Source organism: Dipodomys ordii, unplaced genomic scaffold, assembly GCF_000151885.1.
Source record: "Dipodomys ordii isolate 6190 unplaced genomic scaffold, Dord_2.0 Scaffold192, whole genome shotgun sequence".
NCBI classification, from domain to species: domain Eukaryota; kingdom Metazoa; phylum Chordata; class Mammalia; order Rodentia; family Heteromyidae; genus Dipodomys; species Dipodomys ordii.
Genome location: NW_012267408.1, coordinates 3,137,347 through 3,157,663, shown reverse-complemented (window position 1 = coordinate 3,157,663; position 20,317 = coordinate 3,137,347). Strand labels below are relative to the sequence as shown.

The following is a 20,317-nucleotide window of genomic DNA, read 5'->3' as shown; positions in this document are numbered from 1 at the left end:
CCACTTCCGGCTTTTTTCTTTTTGCTTATGTGGTGCTGAGGAATCGAACCCAGGACCTCAGGCATGCAAGCGCTCTACCACTGAGCCACCTTCCCAACCCCACATAAAATACTATTTATCGCAATGAATTCCAGGAAATTGAAACAACAGGGTTTTTTCTTTGTTACTGTTTCTCTTTTTGTATTGTTCATTTATCTGTCTTTGGTGGTGGGGGGGGTGGGTAAAAGGCAAATAAATGGGGCTGAGAAGGTGGCTCAGTGGTAGAATGCTTGCGTTGCTTGCATGAAGCCCTGGGTTTGATTCCTTAGAACCACATAAGCAGAAAAAGCTGAAAGTGGCGCTGTGTCTCAAGTAGTAAAGTGCTAGCCTTGAGCTGAAGAGCTGAGGGACAGTGCCCCATGACCAACAACAACAACAAAACGGCAAATAAATGCAGCAGTTGTATTCACTCAACTCTGTATTGAAAATTAACTATATAGCTTACAGGTAAGGATGGGAAAGAAAAATAGGAGAGAGCTAGGGTAGGGGTAACATTGAACAAAAAGAAATGTGTTCCTTACCTGACTTATATACCTGTAATTCCTCTATGCATCATCTTTATAATAACAATAAAAATTAAATATACATATATATACATATATTTGTTGTTGCTGGTCATGGAGCCTGAACTCTGGGCCTGGGCACTGTCCCTCAGCTCTTCAGCTCAAGGCTAGTGCTCTACCACTTGAGCCACAGCGCCACTTCTGGCTTTTTCTGCTTATGTGGTGCTGAGGAATCAAACCCAGGGCCTTATGCATGCAAGGCAAGCACTCTACCACTGAGCCATCTTCCCAGCCCCTATAGAAAATTTTAATCTGGCTCATGTCCATAATCCAAGCTACTTTAGATGTGAAAATCAGGAAGATCCCAGTTCCAGGCTAGTCCTGGAAAAAAGTTAATAAGACCCCCTATCTCAACGAGTAAACTGAGTGTGCTCATGTCACACACATGTCATCTCAAGTAAGTGGGAGAACATAAGTACAAGGATTATGTCTGTGGCCTGGCTGGACAAAAAGTGAGACCTTGTGTAAAAAATAACCTGAAAACAAAAAGGGTTAGTTTTGGCTAAAGCAGCAGAGTAGTTGCCTAACAAGTTCTAGGCAAGATCTTAAGTTCACACATTGAAAACGCCAAAAAGAAAAAAGAAAAAAAAAGTTTCGGGGCTGGGAAGGTGGCTCAGTGGTAGAGCGCTTGCCTTGCATGCGTGAGGCCCTGAGTTCGATTCCTCAGCACCACATAAGCAAAAAGAAAAAAGCCGGAAGTGGCGCTGTGGCTCAAGTGGTAGAGCACTGGCCTTGAGCTGAAGAGCTGAGGGACAGCACCCAGGCCCAGAGTTCAGGCCCCACGACCGGACCCAAAAAAAATGGTTCTTGGGCTGCGCATGGCAGTACAGTCCCAACTTGATCTCAGAATTGGAGTCCAGCCTGGATAACACAGTGAAATATTGACTCAATAACAGACGAGGAAACAGAAAGTGAAAATAGTCAGGTGCTGGTGGCTCATACCTGTAACCCTAACTACTCAAGAGCCTGAGATCTGAGGATCACAGTTCAAATACAGCTCAGGCAGGAAAATCTATGAAACTCTTATTTCCAATTAAACACCAAAAAAGCCAGAAGTGGTAGTACAGCTTAAGTAGTAGAGCACCAGCCTTGAGCAAAAAAACTGAGAGTCAGACATTGGTGGATCATGCTTTTAATCCTAGCTACTCAAGAGGCTGAAATATCAGGATCACAGTTTGAAGCCAGCCCAGGCAAGAGAGTCCATGAGACACTTACCTCCAATTAACCACCAAAAAGCCAAAGTACAGCTGTGGCTCAAGTGCTAGAGCACTAGCCTTGAGCACAAGCATTCAGGGACAGGCTCTGAATTCAAGCCTCAGGATGGGCACAAAAACCAAAAATAAACAAAAAGGGAGCTGGGAATATGGCTGAGTGGTAGAGTGCCTGCCTAGCATGCCAGAAGCCCTGGGTTCAATTCCTCAGCACCACATAAACAGATAAAGCTGGAAGTAGCACTATGGCTCAAGCGGTAGAGTGGTAACCTTGAGCAAAAGAAGCTCAAGGACAGTGCCCAGGTCCTGAATTCAAGCCCCAGGACTGGCTAAAAAAAAAAACTCAAAAACCCTAAGAGACAGCATCCAGACCCTGAGTGTGGGACACACACACACACACACACACACACAAATGAAAACTATACCCATTCAAAGCTGCAATTATAGTTCTAAATAAATACATCCAGAACATTTATGCTGACATAATTATAAAAATATATCCTCCTGCATATTCCCTATAGTGTTGTGTCTAATTGAAAATAGGATGTCTTTGAAGAAGAGAATAGATGATTAATTGTACTGTATCTACATAATACTATACAATGATCAAAGATAATATTTAGAAAGAATCGTCATGGCAAAGGAAAATGATCAGGATGTAATGTTGAGTGAAAGAAGCAGGACACAAAATGGCGTCCTACTTATACCAGCTATATAGACCAACACATACAAAAATTAAAACACTAAAACAATTACAAACGTATGCTCTTCTCTAATTTTTTTTTGGGGGGGTCTGTCCTGGGGTTTGAATTCTGGGCTTGGATGCTGTCCCTGAGCTCTTCACCTCAAGGCAAGAGCTCTACCACTTGAACAACAGCGCCACTTCCTGTTTTCTGGTGCTTAATAGGAGATAAGAGTCCCAGGACCGGGCTGGGAAGGTGGCTCAGTGGTAGAGCACTTGCCTTGCATGCATGAAGCCCTGAGTTTGATTCCTCAGCACCACATAAGCAGAAAAACTCAGAAGTGGTGCTGTGGCTTGAGTGGTAGAGCACTAGCCTTGAGCTGAAGAACTGAGGGACAGTGCCCAGGCCCAGAGTTCAGGCCCCATGACCAGCAAAAAACAAAAAGTTTCACAGACTTTCCTGCCCAGGCTGGCTTTGAACTGCAATCCTCAGATCTCAGCCTCCTGAGTAGCTAGGATTACAGGCCGTGAGCCACCAGCACCTGGCTCTTCTCTATTTTGTAAATTCTCTACAATGAGACTGCAAACTCCTCCAAATTCACTTTAGGGAACATGAAAAGTTATCCTTTTGGGGGACTCTCCTTAATCCCACAACATCTCATGGAATGTGGTTCTTTCCACAAGTATGGTCTTTCCAAGTATGGTCTTTACCTACCTTCTCCTCCCACAACCTTATTGCCTCATATTTCTCTAAAATTCATTCTCCTGTCAAATCTAGTGTTCCATACACCTCACATTGAGCTTAAAATGCCTCATTTCTCCACTCCATTCCACCAGCAGGAACAGCCCTCTCTCAAGCCGAGGCCTGGTGGAAGCAAGGTAGATAGCACTGGTATAACAGTTACTTCCTTAGGCTTCTACCTTCTGACAGTCTCTTATACATGTTCTGACCCGAGGATAGTGATTTTTTTTTTGCACAAAGGCTCTACAAATACTTTAAAACGTCTGCCTTTAAACAACTTAACTTTCAGTATAGCCTCAGAGTTGTTGCTGAATTTGTTTTTCCCCTTTAATGATCAAAACATGATTTCTCTCCCAACACCTAAACCCAAAAGCCTGATCTATCCTGGATTTTCCAAATAGGTTGCCTCAAGGTAAGAGAACTGTCAGATGCTGTTTCGAATTCCTTTCTTTTTCTTTCCACACCAGCTATTGACTCTCTTCTTTCAGGGCCGGAGTGTGACCAATGCATGTGGGTAAGCACGGTACAGATGTAGACTTGGTGCCCAAGTACCACTTTGGCCTCTTTGATCATCTTGAATGCCCAGAAGGCGCGAATCTGTCCCAGTGTTTTCGACACCGACCTTATTGGCCGACCCCAGCTCCGACACACCCGTAGTTGAGCCAACGCTCACCGTGCCTTCGTGAGACATCGTCACGGCGGTCCTCCAACACCTCCAGGTGTTTGAGCTGCCTCTGGGACCCGACGCTGCCGCCTAACGGTCGCCTCGGCAACCACGCAGCGCGTTGGGGCGCTCGCCCCGCCCACGGTTGCCCCGGCAACTGCGCCGCGCGTGCGTGACGTAGAGCTACCATTCGTCCCGCCCAAAGGCCGTGCGTAGGTGCGTCGTCTCTATGGTGGCGGCGGATTCGGAGGGACCGCACGATCCAGGAGGAATCAGGCAAGGGTATCTGGGGTTGTGGGTGTAACCTCTGACCTTGCAGGGGTCTTCAGAAAGCCGAGCCGAAGGAAGAAGGTCCTGGAGGCCTCATTTTGTCTTTTTTGTTGTTGTTGTTTTTTAAGCTCCGGCAGTTGGGAGCACCGCGTCCTATGACTTCATTATTTCTCCTCTGGGATTCCCTTATGGCTCCGTGACTCAGCCCTGGGACTCTCCTCCCCGGCCCCCCGAGAGCCTCCTGCCAGCATGTGACCCATCCCCATCGCGTCCCTCGGGTCACCCCATCACACCACCGATCTGAGGATCTTATTGCCCTCCGCCGCTCCTCGCTGCCACTCTGTCCCCAGGATGTTCCGTCGGGAGCGCTCCATTCCCCTTCGAGGTTCTGCGGCCCCCCTGGTTAACAACCTCACTGTACTGCAGCTGCCAGCCCGCAACCTGACGCATTTTGGTGTAGTACATGGGCCAAACGCACAGCTTCTCAGCGCCGCCCCGGATGGTGTACCCTTGGCCCAGCGCCAACTCCTGGCTAAGGAAGGCGCAGGAGTGAGCCCTCCACTTATCACTCAGGTGTGGAGTGGGGAACGGGGTTGTTGAACTCAGCTCTACCCCTCTGTTCTTTTCATACTTCAAGAAATAGGCTTTCCCTCCCTCTCAGAATTTCCACTTAGAGTAAGAGACGCGTTATGTCTCTTTACTCTGATCTTTGCCTTACTATGATCTACATCTCTCCAGGTCCACTGGTGTGTCCTCCCCTTCCGAGTATTGCTGGTACTCACTTCACATCGAGGGATACAGGTAAGAAAGGATCTTCCTGTCCTCTCTCCAGCCATCTTAATTTCCTTCCCTTCAATGCCCCCAGGGCCTGCCCATTTGCCGCTAAGCACTTCCAAACTTTCTCCATGCATAGTCCATGCTTCCTATATTTTTCATCTTCATTCCTTTTATTTTCTCCAGTTCCCAAATACCATATCTAGTATCTGTCCCCTTTACTAACTGTATGACCTTGGGCAGAGCTTCTGTGTTCTCCTCTGAAAAGTAGGGATTAAAAAATAGTGCCTCCTTCCCAGAACAGTTTTGTGAATTAAATGGGTTAAAGCTGATATAGATATGTGAAGTGCTCAGTACAGAACTCAGCCTAGGTCAAACTGGAGTATACTCCCATTCCTGCCCCCCACCCCAGATGTATGAATCGGATGGCTCCACTATGGTCTATTGGCATGCACTGGACTCTGGAGATGCCTCTTCAGGTATGTGGACTACCAGGTGGGGTTGGTAGAGCATATGCTGTTTTGGGGGGTAGAGGACTATTTCTGATAGTTTCTGTTTTCATACTCAGTACAGGCTCTGTTTGCCCGAGGAATTGCTGCCAGTGGCCACTTCATCTGTGTGGGTGAGGGGGACCAAGGGCATGGCATTAAGGGGTGTTGGGTATAGGGGTGTGATCTTCAGGCAGGAAGATGCTGAGGGCTAGAAGAAATTGTGAGGGTTGGAGGGAAGAGTGAGAGAGAAGGGGATCTGAGGCTCTGAAAAGACATGGAAGGGTTCAGAGTCAGGGAGTGACCGGATGAGTTTGTTACTAAGATTTCTGGCATAGAGGGAATGCTGATCATGGAGGCTGGAGACCCAAGAGGGTGAGGAAGTCATCAGTGAGATACTGGTTCTGGCTACAGGAACATGGTCAGGCCAGGTGCTGGTGTTTGACATCCCAGCCAAGGGTCCCAATATTGTCCTGAGTGAAGAGCTTGCTGAGCACCAGACACCAATCACAGATATTGCCACGGAACCTGCTCAGGGACAGGTGAGTGGACTTCCCTTACCTATTTTAGTGAGCCTGGTCAAGACTGGTTCACTGGAAGATCTCCAGAAAGTCATGGCACCTAAATTTCATCTATTTAGTAAGGACAGTTATGCATCCTCTTCTAATACATGAAGGAGGTTAAGGGATATTGTGAGACTCTATAATATATGCAAGAACAACCATCTCATCCTGTTTCCCCTCCCCCCCCCCCCCCCGTGTATGTGTGTGTGTAAACTGTGATCCCTAGACCTCAGCCTCCTGAGTAGTTAGTATCACAAGCATGAGCCACTGGTACCTGCTGAGTCCCCTTTTTTTTTTTTTTATGTTGCCAGTCCTGAGGCTTGAACTCAGGGCTGGGCAGTTCCAGAGCTTCTTTTGCTCAAGGCTAGTACTCCACCACTTGAGCCACAACACCACTTCTGGCTTTTTCTGTTTATGTGGTACTAAGAAATCAAACTCAGGACTTCATGCATGCTAGACGCACTCTACCAGTAAGCTACATTCCCATCCCTGAGTCCCTGCTTCTTAAGCAACTCTGAGGAGAGTTTCTGGTGGGTCCAGCTTGTGAGAGATCCACATCTTGCCCCTTCACTTGAGAGACAAATGTGTTATCTTTTCCCTCATGATTTGTATTCAGGACCACAGTAGGGAAGAAAGGGAAGAGCTGACTCCACTTTTCCCCTCAGGATGGTCTGGCTGACATGGTAACAGCAGATAATTCCGGCTTGCTGTGCGTCTGGCGTACAGGACCTGAATTTACATTACTGACCCACATACCAGGATTGGGGTAAGGGGGCTGTGGCCTTCCTGGGGTAGCTTCTGGGTAGGGTGTTCACTTGGATCTAGCACAAACAAAGTGAATGTCACCCATGCAGGGTCCCATGTTCCTCTGTGCAGCTGTGGCAGGGGATTGTAGCAGCAGGTTATGGGAATGGACAAATATGTCTGTATGAGGCTACCACAGGAAATCTTCATGTCCAGATCAATGCCCATGCCCGGGCCATCTCTGCCCTGGACATAGCTCCAGAGGTGGGAAAGGTCAGTCTCTTCTGTATCCCAACATACCCTTTTTCTTGGTACTGAGACACTGAGAGGAATGACACAAATTTGTCTCTACTCACTGTGCCCTTGCCCAGGATACTTGGATTGGATATTCTGGTCTATATCCATCCTGTCAAGGAGTTCTGACTCTCCCTTTTCCTTTTTTTTCTTTTTAAACATAGCTACTCTCTGCAGCTGAGGACACCTTTGTTCATATCTGGAAGCTAAGCAGAAGTCCGGAGAGTGGCTCCATTGAGGTGTATATCATGGAAGGTTTAGAGTGGGGGACCCAAACATAGGACAGCAGGTCCTGACCAGCTCTCTTCTCCCTCAGGTGGAACACTGTCATGGTGAGTGTGTATCTGACACCCAGGTATGCGGTGCTCGGTTCTGTGAGCCCTCAGGCAGCTCCTTTGCAGTGACGGGCTATGACCTTGCAGAGATCCTGAGATTCACCAGTGTGTGAGAGAAAAGTGGTCCTCCTTTTTGCCTGTGGTATTTATAAAGTATTCCTCCACACAGTGCTTGTCTGATTACTCAGTGTCATGGTCATATTTCTAAGTAGTGGGCCAAGCTCCAGGAAGGTGCGGGTGGGGCAGGACTCACCTCTTGGAGAGAGGCAACCTGCACTCAGGAACCAGATGGAGGCAGCTGTTAAATAACTTTAATAGTGTGTAAGAGTCACAAAGGAGGTACATTTTCTCCCAGGGCTCTTCAGTGCCATCCTCAAAGCTGGTTAGTGCAGGGAGGTAGGGCAGTAATGTTCCAGTTTTTTTCCCCAGGAAGGGTTTAGAGGGTCCCAGCTAACTCCTGTAATGAGCTCCCCTCAGTACCATGGCAACCACAGCTTAAGAACAGCTTCTGTTCTCTCTCCCCACCTACCCCTAGTCCAGGAGAGGAAGAGAAGGCCAAGCTGGCTAACTTGCTGCAGGCAGTGCCAGATCCAGAGCCCAACTGTACATAGGTCATTTTCTTTTCTGGCCAGATCCTGTTGTCAGCACCTTGGCCTCACACTGGTGACTGCAGCCAAGTTCGGAATGGACCTTTGCTGCTGCAGAGGCCTCTGGACTGTGGGGACCGCTGATTAGGGAGGGGGGAAGCCAAGCGAGAAGCCCCAGGGGAGTGGTCTGAGGGGACAGCATCCAGGGAAAAGGTCCGGGGTCTCCCCCAGGGCAGAGGGTGGGTCCAAGATGGGGCTGGGGTCACTGAGGCAGGTGAGCAGGGGCTAGGCAAGGCAGGCTGATCTGTGAACATAGCTAGCCAGGGTGGGGGCGACTCCAGCCTTGCGCCCTCCCGCTGGGCCAGGATGTCTGTCACCGCTGCGATGTCATCCAGCGGCTCAATAGCTGTGGCATCAGGAAGGGGTTGAGGGGAGGGCGCTAGTCAGAGCTCAGGCCCCAGGCCCACCCAAGCCCTGCTCATCACCTGTCACTGTAATAGGAGGAAAGCAAAGCCCGGATCTCAGCCGAGATTGCGTTATCCTGTAGGAGCAGCCCTTCACCTGGGCTCCCTGAAGCCATAGGCTCTGATAAGACTGTGGGATTCAGGGTAGAGGGAGCAGAAGTAGGTGAAGAAACCAGGAAAGAGGAGAAAAAATGAAAGCGGTGCCAGGCAAGTGAGAGGTCAGAGGAAGAGACAGCAATCCGCATGCAGAAAGGGAAACAGAAAAGAAGAAATTAGGAAAAAATGTCATGAAATGAACCTTTTGGGGTTTTTTTTGGGGGGGGGGCAGTGGTGGTGAGCTTTAGAGGAGGTAGTTCTAAGAAGAACTGGAGAGCAGAAAGGAATATAATAGGACTGGGTGGGACTTGGGTCCCCAGAGATCTGCCTTAGCCCAAGGTGCACTTTGTTTCCATTATCTGGGTTCCCTTAAAGCCCCCAAGCCCAGTTCCCGCCAGGTTCCCTAAGTATACCTTCCTCTCACTCACCCATCTCATGATATAAGGACCCCTGCTTGGCCAGTGCTTGAGGGGGCTTCCTGGGAGCAGGAGTTTCAATTTTCATGACTTCATCACAGCACTGCTTCCACTGGCCTGCAGGAAGAGCACTAACTGTTAGAGGGCCAGGTTGCCTTCTCTCTTGATACATTTTCTTCCATTTGTAAAAGAAAATAAAAAAACAACACGTTCTCTCTTAGCTTTTTCATTCAAGCTGGCATTCTACCACTTGAGCCACATATCCATTTCTGTCTTTTTACTGGTTAATTAGAGGTAAGAGTCTCTCAAATTTGTCTGCTTGGGCTGGCTTTGAGCCATGATTCTCAAGTCTCAGCCTCCTGAGGAGCTAAGATTACAGGCATGAGCCATGAGTGCCAAACCCTCAATTTCTCCCAAAGGTTCAACCCAGCCCCGTTCTCTCTTACTCATGTCAAAGAAAAGCTGCCACAGTGCCTCCATCCAGTTCTGCAGGGCTTCCCGAGTCTCTGTCTGAAGGGTGTGTGTCACCTCATCATCCCCGTACTGGTTACTGATGCTAAGGGTGAGGGGCCGTCCAGGGGCCTGGTCTGGCTCCCCTGCCCGGACCCGTGTCTCCTAGAAGAGGAATAAGTGGGCTATTTCCCGCTCCTTAGTCAGAGAACTCAGCAGTGATGTGAGGCAATGAGGTCATCCCTTCCTAGAAGGAAGTGCTATGGGCTTTCTCTGACCCTTCACATCTGCCTCCTAATGGAAAGAATGGCAAGAAAAGGCTGGGGAAGAGACAGTCCATGCCTAGTCAGGGAAGGAGGAGTAGGTTGAGAAGGGAAAGAGGGACAGAGATGGGCACCAAGGCCACGGTTTCCAGTAGTTCAAAACAGGTAGGGATCTGGGGTGTACCTTGATGATAGAGCACCTGTCCGGCATTTTGATTTTGATCCCAAGCACCAAAAAAAAGCAAAACAGAATCAAAACACAGTGGGCAGGAAAGCCAACAAAAGGACTAGGAAGCAAAGAAATGCAACTAGACCTGGGTAAGGAGAGAAGAGCAGCAAATGGTAACATAGATACAAATAACAAGCTGAAGGAAACTCGGAAAGAGGAATCAAAGTCCGAAACTGATGGAAGAATTCTCTGAGACTCTGAAGTGGCTGAAGATGGTGAGTAAGCAAGGTGACCTTTCTAGTGCTGCTGGGAGGTAGAGCAGTAAGGACCCCTCTGCGTCCTTGGCTCTGAAGCAGGGTGTGATGTTGTTAAGGCAGGAAGCCAGCTTCCCTGTCTCTGAGGTCTGCCTCCACTCTCTTAGGGCCTGAAGCAGAGGCACCTAAGCCCAGGCCCCCAATGGCCTCACCACTAGGGGACCCATCACCTTGTTGATTGCAATAGTCAACAGCGGATCTTCCCCAGTGTCTGCATCCTCGGGTCGATGGTAACAGAAGAGATTTGTGCCTTTCAGGACTCCATACACTTGTGCCCCGTTCTGTAGCTCCCCAGCTTGCTGCATAAATGACTCCGTGTTTCCTGGGGGGAACATACTCCCCAGCACCTCCTTCCCAATCCCCCAGTGACAGCCTGCCCTTTTTGCCCACCCCCTTCCTCTCCCTCTCTGGTCTTTCCATGCCCCCATCACCCACCCACATCTTCATTTTTCAATAGCCCTAGGTGATTCAGCTTGCCTTTGCCTCTTTCCTGTTCCCTTTAACTCCTCAGAGCCCCCTCACCTGCACTCTGAGGGTACCACTGGCAGTGGGCTGGGTCATGCAGAGAGGCTGAGCTGCCAGACGGCAACACACACTACCATAAAGGGGCAGCCAGGCAGGATTCTCCTCTAGGGCAGGAGGAAATGCAGAGTGAGGGTGCGGAATGAGAAGGGACGTGACATGTCATGTTCCCTCTTGCCATCACCAGTGCCCCCTCCCCCTACACACACATACCATGACTGGCAAGAGTGAGGTCATGTGTACGGAACCCATCTTGTACTGCAGCCAGAGTGAGTGTGGTGTGAGCCAAGAGGTGGTAACGAGGACCTCTAGAGGAAAGAGGAGGAAGCATCAGTTCATATTTTCCATAACAGGAGCTCTGAGAGCTGAGCATAGAAAACTAGCTCGCCTCCCCATCTGGTTGGAGTGAATTTTAACTGTTCATCACACTATGGAACTTGAAGGATCTGTGCATTACATATGTTATGCCAACTGCATTCCCTTGACAGCCCTGTGATGTTGATGACATCTTCACTTAATACATGAGTCAACTTAAGGCTTACAGATATTAAGAAACTTGCCAGTAAAAGCCAGGTACTGGTGGCTCACACCTGAAATCCTAGCTACTCAAGAGGCTGAGATCTGAGGATCACAGTTTGAAGCCAGCCCAGGCAGGAAAGTCCATAAGACTCTTTATCTCCGATTAACCGTCAAAAAGATGGAAGTGGAGCTGTGGCTCAAGTGGTAGAGCATTAGCTTGAAAAATAGCTAAGGAACAGCACCCAGGCTCTAAGTTCAAGCTCTAGTACTGGCACAAGGAAAAAGAAAAGATGTAAGCTGCCAGTAGTTTATAGCTCCTCAGAGTCTGTGATTCCATTAGTACCTCCGGATGCCTCTACCACAAGCCCAGTCTACCCTGTTCCAACTAGGGACCTCTGTTGTGTATGTGTACATCTATCTACAATCAAGAGCCATTAAAAGCCCAGAGCTTGACTTTCTCTACCTTCCTATTGATCTTGAGGATTGGCTTAGGCCCAGCTCTAAGGTATGCCAGAATGCCTTCCAGCCATGACATATAAGCGTGTGCTAGCAACAGTGCAAAGTGGGCTGTGATGTTCAACACGGCTCAAAGGCCACCTGTGGGCAGGACACAGAAGCTGAGAGTAGTGAGGGTGGTGTAGATCTTACCCCACAGCTGGAGTGGGTAGCAGGATGGTACTGCTTGCCGAGCCTGCAGCACTGTCCAGTGACGCTCGGACACGCTTCCCTGAGGAGCGACCCAGAGAGCTGCTGAGCTTGGTAGCAAGCCTCTTGGGAGCACCAGCCAGAGCCCCTTCTTCATCCACACAAGCCCCATACAACTCCAGCCGTAGTTCAAAGTCTGGCCCTGCCTCAGTGCTGCAGAGGTGCAGAAGGACAAAGAATGTGGTCACAGGACGGGCACACAGTAAAAGATGGGATACAAGTACTGAAGCTACACCGAGAAAACCAGGTACCCATCTTCCTCCTCCTCTTCCATGTCCCTACCCCAAATTGCCTTATGGGAGACTGGAGCGGAGTGGAGAAAGGAGGAGTTGTGATACTCACAAGAGCACATTGTTCTGAAAGGAGATGTCTGTGAGGGTCCTGTCCACCAGAATCATCTCTGTGTCCTGAATCTGTTCCTCTAGCTGCAGCAGCAGGAACACAGCCCAGCGGTGCAGGTCTGAATATACACACATACATACGTACATATCGGGGGTATGGAGTGTGTGTGTGTGTGTGTGTACATACTCGCCACAAGAACCTTTAACTTCAGGGGCACTCCCAGGGTGTGGAACTCACCACCTTTGTTCTTGAAATATTCTGTGTCCTTCCACATGAGTGGAATCCGGAGGTCTAAGGGGCAGAGGGGTAGGAAAAGGGGTTGAGGAGATGACATGGCCAGATGAGGGGAGCTAGCAGCTGGGGCAACTGCTTCTTACCAGAGATGCAGACCCGGCCTCGGCATGGGGTGCGCTCAGCAGGCAGCCGGCTGTCAGAAGGCCTGTGGGTAGATCACCAGGTCCTGGCCTAGACTCCACACACAGTCTTCCCCTTCCCTTGCTCTGGTTCCCAAGGGCTCTGGAGCTCTCTGGTCCCAGAGTCCCAGCCCAGAGGTCTCTAGCCAGGCTTGTCATGGGACTGAGGGACTTTGATGGTGAGTTGTTGCCAGAACCCAGAGGTTTGCTTGGTTTCAAGACACTCCAGATCCTCTGCCTCAGCCCCCGGAATCCTGGTATTACAAGCATGCACTACCACCCCCAGCTTCATTTCTTCTTTGATATAGAAGTGCAACTAGGTCAGCCAGAATATAATTTGACCAATGTTTGATGAGATTAAAATATCACAAGGGCTGGAAATGTGGCTTAGTGGTAGAGTGCTTGCCTAGCATGCATGAAGCCCTGGGTTTGATTCCTCAGTACCACATACACAGAAGAAGCCAGAAGTGGTGCTGCAGCCCAACTGATAGGGTGCTAGCCCTGAGCAAAAAGAAGCTCAGGGACAGTGCCCAGGCATGAGTTCAAGCCCCAGGACTAGCAAAAAAAAAATATATATATGTATATATGTGTGTATATATATATACATATATACACACACACACACACACACACACACACACACACACACACACACGTATCATAAGTAGGGAACATTTTTATTCCATTCACCATAGTTCCCTTGTCCTCTCCACTGCCCCTCCTTCCAAGTTTGATTTCTCATATACCTTCCTGACTAGGTAAATGGCACCTTCCCAGTGCCTGGGGCTCCCTAGAGCTCCACATATTCAGCATCCTCTGCTCCACACCCGTCACTGGGATTCTCTGAGCCTGTGTCCATCTCCAAAGGTGACAGCCAGTCTGTCCATACTTGTTTATCATGGCACTCATATACTTTCTGTCTTAGTGATGTGGCACTGATAGAAGTATATTTGGCTTCCAGGAGTTGGGTTGGACCTCACACCTCCTTGTGAGGTGACCCAGGCAGAGCAGTGCGCTGGCTGGCCACCTGAGGAGGCAGCATATGCCCAGAAGCAGCTGCCCTCTGTGCCTACTGGCCCCTTAGCTACAAGGGACAGCTGTAGAGTCTGCTTCATCTTCTGTTAGCTCCATGGTAAGCTAGCACCTGCCTTTCATTCAGCCACTATGGCTGGCACTATAATTGAGGAGCTGGGACGATCTCTCCATGAGGCAGCCTGCCTTGCCAGAAGTCAATTCTCCAAATGGCAACTTACCCAAAATGGCCAGTTGTCACAGCATCCCCTGAGCCATTTCACAGTGGGTGTGTCAGATGAGCAGAGTCTACCATCAGGGTACTGTGTTTCATCTTCAGCAGCTAAGCCCTCTTAGAATGTGTGATCTAATTTATACGAATGGGTAGCTTTCCTTTAAGTGGGTTTTTTTTAATGGTTTGTTTTCCTGATTTCTGCTTCTGATGGTAGATCTCAGGTATAACAAACTATTGTCAATTGTTGTAAGTTGGTCATTTAACAAATTGGCCATTTGGTGAACTGGCTTTGAGAAAATTAGTTTTCCAGAAGCTAGCAAGCCAGCCAGACTTATCAAATCCCAGGTAAGACTTAGCAAATGAGTGCTTTTGCTTGACTCACCATCCATTACACTTCCAGCTCCCACAGAGTTCCCAAATGAGCTTTACTGAGTCCAGCCAGCCCTAGCTACTTTAGATAATACACCACAGTGGAAAAACGCCAAAGTGTCCTCCACTCCCCACACAGGCCTTCCCAAGGAGGTGGTCTGCAGGGTGGTCCGCACTCTGTAGCTTTTGCTGTAACACCATCACCTGGAAAGCCTCTTGCTCCCCCTGAGGCCTTGCCTCCCCGTGCTCACCGCCGGCTGGTCTTCCCCAGCACCTGGGCCTCCTTGCGCCGCTGCAGCTCACCCATGTAGCTTAGGATGCGGCTGTTGCACACCAGCAGGCTCTTGGTGGCCTCCAGAGTCTGCTCTCTCTGGGAACAGGCTGCCAGCAGCTTGCAGGCCCCTTCCCTCATCCGGATCTCATGGTCTAGCTTCCTCTGCAACTCTGTGTCCTAGCCAGGGAATGATGGAAAGGAAATGTCAGTCAGAAAACAGACTAAAGCACACCCCTTTCCCAGTCCCCAAGTTTACGAAAAACTGACATAAGGCTAATGGTTTATGCAATTCAAGAGCAAGTATAGAGCCAGGTATGGTGGTTCATTCCTGCAATACCTGCACTCCAGAGGCCGATGCAGGAGGATCTCATATTTGAAGCCAGCCTGTTCAAAGCCTGCTTAAAGTTCTAATCTAGTCTGAGCTACCCAGTGAAGATCCTATTGCAAAACAAAACTTAAAAAAGAAAAAAGCCTTGAATCTCACCCAAAACTGCTCAAGAATAATCAGAAAAGCCCTATAGAAATAGTCTTCTTATTCATTTGATGTTTAGGAATACAAATTCCTTCTGCCTCTTTTGAACACAATTTGGATTTATATATCCTTTCTTCTAAATATCTAATAACTAAGTTTATTCTACAGATATAGTTAACATATTTAATTAGACAAAGCCATATGTACAAAAATATTCACCAAACATTGTTTCATTTATTTTATTTCAGTACCAGTACTGGGGCTTGAAGTCAGGGCTTCAGGCTCTTGCTTAGCTTTTTTGCTCAAGGCTAGCTCTACCACTTGAGCTACACCTCCACTTCCGTTTTTTGCTGGCTAATTGGAGGCAAGAGTCTCTTAGACTTTTCTGCCCAGGTTAGTCTCAAACTGCAATACTCAAATCTTGTCCTCCTAACTAGCTTGGTTTACATGTGTGAGCTACCAGTACCAGCTTAACCATTAGTCTAAAGGAGTCTAAAGCCCTTCAGTAGGACATTGGTTAAGTAATTTACAACATCTCTACCATGTAATATTGCAGAAATTAAAGAATAAGTTAGACATATATATACACATTTTTAAAAACTCAAGCCAGGCACCGGTGGCTCACACCTGTAATCCTAGCTACTCAGGAGGCTGAGTGAGATCTGAGAATTGTGGTTCAAAGCCAGCCTGGGAAGGAAAGTCCGTGAGACTCTTATCTCCAGTTAACCACCAGAAAATTGGAAGTGGTGCTGTGGCTCAAGTGGTAGAGCGCTCACCTTGAACTGAAGAGCTGAAGAGCTGAGGGACAGCACCCAGATCCAGAGTTCAAGCCCCACCACCAACAAAACAAACAAAAAAAACACTCCAAAATCTGTAGCATGAGAAAAGGACAATATGATACAAGCTATAATTCATGTGTGATATATGTACTTATGTGTGTATATTTTCACGTACAGATACATAGGTGTGCATACTTAGTCACCAAAGTTTGTGATCCTGGGAACCTGGGAAGGGAAAAGAGATTTGGGGGAACAGTGAAGACACATATCAAGTGGTATGCTCCCATAAATCTTCATTTATGCCACACAAAACCCTATATGCACTTCCAAATAGGACATCCTCTGTGTTCTGGCCCTCTGAGCTTGGGAGATAAGGTCAGAGTGAAGAATTGGAATGAGAAAGTAAGTGGTTTAAGAGTGAGGGGCTGGACAGGTCATGCCTTGGAGTCAAAGAAGAGGTCCTGGGAAAAGCACCAAGAAAGAGAAGTAGTGGTACTTAAAAAAGCACCGGATAGATTACCCAGCTCCTCTAAGCCTTTGTTTTCCCACCTATAAAATGGAGATGGAAATAGTCCCCACATCCTAGAATTGTGAGGACTCAGTGACACAGGCTGTAAAACACTCTGCACAAAGCCGAGCACACAGTATATATAAGTGATAGGGATGCTGGTTTTCACCACAATGCTATTTTTGGCAGGAGTAGATTTTACCCAATGAATACTGGAGCATCCCCGTGCTGTCCAGCTGGGAAAGGAGAGCTGTAGACATTAATGGCTGCTCCAGAAGTGCCTTGTCATGGCATAAATGCACTCCCAGGAAATAGACCCTGTTTGTTTCTGGCTGAGGTGATCCCAGGTGGCTTCCAAGAGGAGGTGGAAAACAGATGGGACAGGACATAGGCAAGTGGAGACATCCAGTTGGAAGAGGACAGTGAATGAGCTCCATTCAGACCTGCTCCCTCATACCAGGTCGGCTTCTGTTCCCTGGTGGTTCCAGCCTTCAAGTGTCCAAGATCTGAGCACCTCTTCCAAAAAGCCTTGGCCAGCCTGCCTGCAACTTCTTCCTTCACTGTTTTCTGAGCCAATGTGTTTGGCTGGACTGTCAGCATCTTCAACACTATCCACCATCCATCTCCCAAAACTGGCAACCCCATCCCAAAGGGACCCTCCTCCTGGAAGCCCACCCAGCTGGCATGGCCCCTCCCAGTCTAGCTTTGTCTGTCTGCTAAGCATCGTTGATTGCCAACCCCTACCCCACGTTATATCCCGTTTGTTCCTACCCTAAATACCTCCCCCCCCCCCCCGCACAAAATACATTAACTCCAAAGAGAAGCGGGAAGCCAGTGGCATCCTTCCTCAAGTCCCTCCCGGCTAGCCTAGCCCCAGTCCAAGCACTCACGGATCCTTCCCTAGCCCTGTCCATTGCTCCGTATGGCACAGGGGTTCCAGGGAGCAGCACTAGCCCGTGGAGCCCGCTGGGGCCCGAGGGCCGCGGCCGCGGGGAATCTGAGCAGCCCAGCGCCAGTGCAGCATCTGTAGCGCCTCCGCCTGCGGCGCTCGCTCAGGGCGCGGGTGACATCAGATCCCAATTGCCGCGAGAGTGGCTGTGGGGCTCCGGACGCCCACAGCCCCTCCAGGAGCCTGGCCCTTGCTGTTGCACAGGACCGCATCACCTTGGAAAGGGCGCTGGGCCCTTAGGGAGGCGCGGGACCAGTCCAAGGTGACCCCTTGCTGGGGAAGGGGCAAAGCTGGTGGGGGGGCTATATGAAATGAGCTCACTGGAGCCCCAGAGATGGCTCTAGATGCAGCATGGGGCCCACGCGTCTAGCCCATTTGCCCACCACCTTCCAGCCCCAAACCCACTCTCCCAGGACTCAGGGTCAGCTATGCCTTAGAAAACTGGCTCCCAGCCTTTTGTATAGAGAATCTCAGAAGCGCACTCAGGTTCTGGGATCTTCAGCTTTGTCATCTCCTTACCCCAGGGAACATTCCTTGTTGCTTCCTCCCCAACCTGACCCTACATGGTCCCCAAACATAGACAGCATTTCCTGGGAAAAAGCAGTTGAGTCTCAGCAGGACCAGGGTCAGATCCCCTGGGGTGGAAAGAGGAGGAGTCATGGGCAGAAGCCCCAGAACATATTAGACCCTGTGTAGACATCCCCACCCTTCCCAGACTTCCTGTTCTGCTTCTCACCACCTTCTGTGCCTTTCTGAATCTTCAACAAAGCCTAAGTTCATTTCCCTGGGAAGCTGTGAGCATCTAAGCTCCGGAGTGTCAGTCTGTGTCCAGGTTTTTTTGTTGGTGGTGGTGGTCGTCGTGGGGCCTGAACTTTGGGCCTGGACACTGTCCCTCAGCTCTTCAGCTAGGCTAGCGCTCTACCACTTGAGCCACAGGGCCACTTCTGGCTTTTTCTGTTTATGTGGTACTGAGAATTGAACCCAGGGCCTCATGCATGCAAGGAGCCACCTTCCCAGCCCATGTGTCCAGGTATTTTGTGAACATTAAATGGCAACAACTGCTCTACCTAGCCTAGCACATGTTTAAAAATAAACTTCCCCTCCCTGTACTTTCAACTTGTCATCTTCTCCAAAATGTCTTCTTGGATTTACTCCTCCAGAACTAGCTTATCATCATTCCCGGAAATGTTAATCATTCTCTCTTTTGAGGGCCTGCTGGATTTGAGGAAAAAGAACACAACATCCTCAGCCTGTGGCTATAGGAAAGTTGCCCATAGTAAAAACTAAGCCCCTCTTTTGCCTTAGATCTTAGGCAGACCTCCAATAGAGAGAATAATAATAAACCTGGGGGATGGAGAGGAGGTCTAGTGCAGAATTTAAACATTTATATATTCTGTTTATATAATCTGACCAACCCTTCTGATGAAACATTCTTTGATGATAGAAATATTCAGTAACCATCTTAGCACATGATATATACTTTGAGCAATTGAGGAACTAAATGTTAATTTAATTTTTTTTTTTGGTCGGTTGTGGGGCTTGACCTCTGGGCTTGGGCACTGTCCCTCAGCTCTTCAGCTCAAGACTAGTTCTCTACCACTTGAGCCACAGTGCCACTTCCAGCCGTTTCTGCTTATGTGGTACTGAGGAATCGAACCCAGGGCCTCATTCATGGGAGGCAAGCACTCTACCACTGAGCCACCTTCCCAGCCCATTAATTTAATTTTTTTTTTTAAGATAAGGGCTGCGTTTCCCAGGCTGATCCATAATGGTGGATCCTCCTAGGATTACAGGTATTGGCCACCATACCCACCGTGTGTGTGTGTGTGTGTGTGTGTGTGTGTGTGTGTGTGTGTGTGTGTGTGTGTGTTAGTACTGAGGCTTGAACTCCGGGCCTGGGCCATGTCCTTTAGTTTTTTCACTGAAAGCTAGCATTCTACCACTTGAGCCATTGCTCTGCTTCTGGCATTTTAGTGGTTAAATGGAGATAAGAAGCTCATAAACTTTCCTGCCCAGGCTAGCTTCAAGCCAAGATTCTCAGATCTCTGCCTCCTGAGTAGCTAGAATTACAGGTATGAGCCACTAGAGCCCAGACCAGTTTTAATTTTAACGAAGTAAAATTAAGATTGATCGTGTGCAGATGTAACTAGTAACAGACAGTACAGAGGACTAGGGATGGTAATAGATTTTATCTGATGTACAAATACAGGACAACTTGTGTAATGTCAGGATCTCAACTCATTTAGCATCTTTCTGCAAAATAAAGGTGACCTTCCCTAGGCAAACACATTAAAGTGTTCCATCCCGATGCAGCAGAAACCAGACCAGGACTGGCACTGTGAGAAGGTACAACCTGCACAGTTTATGCAAAGGCTACACCAAGAAGGATTCTGAGGCACTATCTAGGCTCACTGGCCCCATAATTGGACTAGCTAGATTACTCTGGTCCAGGGAGTGGAACAGGGGCCACACAGGCAGCACATGTGCAATAAGTTGCCACTTCTGATCACCACCATTTAAAATCACCCTTTCCATCATTCTTCATCATAAACAAACATGTATTTGTGTGCCAGTACTGGGGCTTGAACTCAGGGCCAGGGTACTGTCCTTGAGCTTTTGTGCTCAAAGCTAGCATTCTACCACTGAGCCAGAGCAACACTTCCAGGTTTTTAGTGGTTAATTGGAAGTAAGAGTCTCATGAACTTTGCTGCCAGGACTGGCTTTGAACCAAAATCCTCAAATCTAGGCCCTTTGAGTGGCTAGGATTACTGGCATGAGCGACCAGTGTCTGGCCTAAACACTTTAATCTACTCCCTCATGACTACAACATGAACACCCACCCACCTGGTGGTCTTTCACTACCTTTCTTGCCATACCTTTTCCCCCAATCCTCTTTCCACCACCCAGTTTATTCTTTACTCATCTAATGGTTTTAAATGACTTTAAAAACCATTGATGAGTCTTTCCTTCACTTAAAAACCCTTCAATAGCGGCTGGGAAGGTGGCTCAGTGGTAGAGCGCTTGCCTTGCATGCCTGAGGCCCTGGGTTCCATTCCTCAGCACCACATAAGCAAAAAGAAAAAAGCCAGAA

At 48.6% G+C, this 20,317-nt stretch overlaps 3 protein-coding genes across 5 annotated transcripts in view; 1 reads left to right on the top strand and 2 right to left on the bottom strand.

Annotated features, from left to right (window-relative positions):
- LOC105999554 (chromosome unknown open reading frame, human C2orf81) overlaps positions 1-3,928 on the bottom strand; it is an 8,098-nt gene extending 4,170 nt beyond the window's left edge. The window contains exon 1 of the mRNA XM_013034602.1: positions 3,911-3,928. Coding sequence (XP_012890056.1) covers positions 3,911-3,928 — 18 coding nt within the window. The remainder of the gene's footprint in view (positions 1-3,910) is intronic.
- A 172-nt stretch (positions 3,929-4,100) lies between these two features.
- On the top strand, positions 4,101-7,537 carry Wdr54 (WD repeat domain 54). The gene is made up of 10 exons (XM_013034619.1): positions 4,101-4,183; positions 4,300-4,744; positions 4,910-4,972; positions 5,358-5,424; positions 5,514-5,567; positions 5,848-5,975; positions 6,662-6,762; positions 6,851-7,013; positions 7,199-7,273; positions 7,351-7,537. Exons 2-10 carry the CDS (start codon positions 4,523-4,525, stop codon positions 7,480-7,482), a joined length of 1,005 nt encoding a protein of 334 aa, XP_012890073.1. The 5' UTR covers positions 4,101-4,183; positions 4,300-4,522; the 3' UTR covers positions 7,483-7,537.
- Positions 7,538-7,645: 108 nt separating this feature from the next.
- Rtkn (rhotekin) overlaps positions 7,646-20,317 on the bottom strand; it is a 16,178-nt gene continuing 3,506 nt past the window's right edge. For 2 of the 3 annotated variants that reach the window (XM_013034615.1, XM_013034616.1), the window contains exons 2-12: positions 14,496-14,695; positions 12,594-12,655; positions 12,454-12,507; positions 12,217-12,334; positions 11,818-12,027; positions 10,864-10,958; positions 10,651-10,757; positions 10,299-10,427; positions 9,379-9,547; positions 8,945-9,049; positions 7,646-8,362 (exon numbers count right to left, since the gene is read on the bottom strand). In XM_013034615.1, coding sequence (XP_012890069.1) covers positions 8,025-8,362; positions 8,945-9,049; positions 9,379-9,547; positions 10,299-10,427; positions 10,651-10,757; positions 10,864-10,958; positions 11,818-12,027; positions 12,217-12,334; positions 12,454-12,507; positions 12,594-12,655; positions 14,496-14,695 — 1,587 coding nt within the window. In that variant the 3' untranslated portion in view covers positions 7,646-8,024. Of the gene's footprint in view, positions 8,363-8,929; positions 9,050-9,378; positions 9,548-10,298; positions 10,428-10,650; positions 10,758-10,863; positions 10,959-11,817; positions 12,028-12,216; positions 12,335-12,453; positions 12,508-12,593; positions 12,656-14,495; positions 14,696-20,317 lie in introns of all 3 variants that reach the window. The other variant, XM_013034617.1, reaches the window with a different exon arrangement.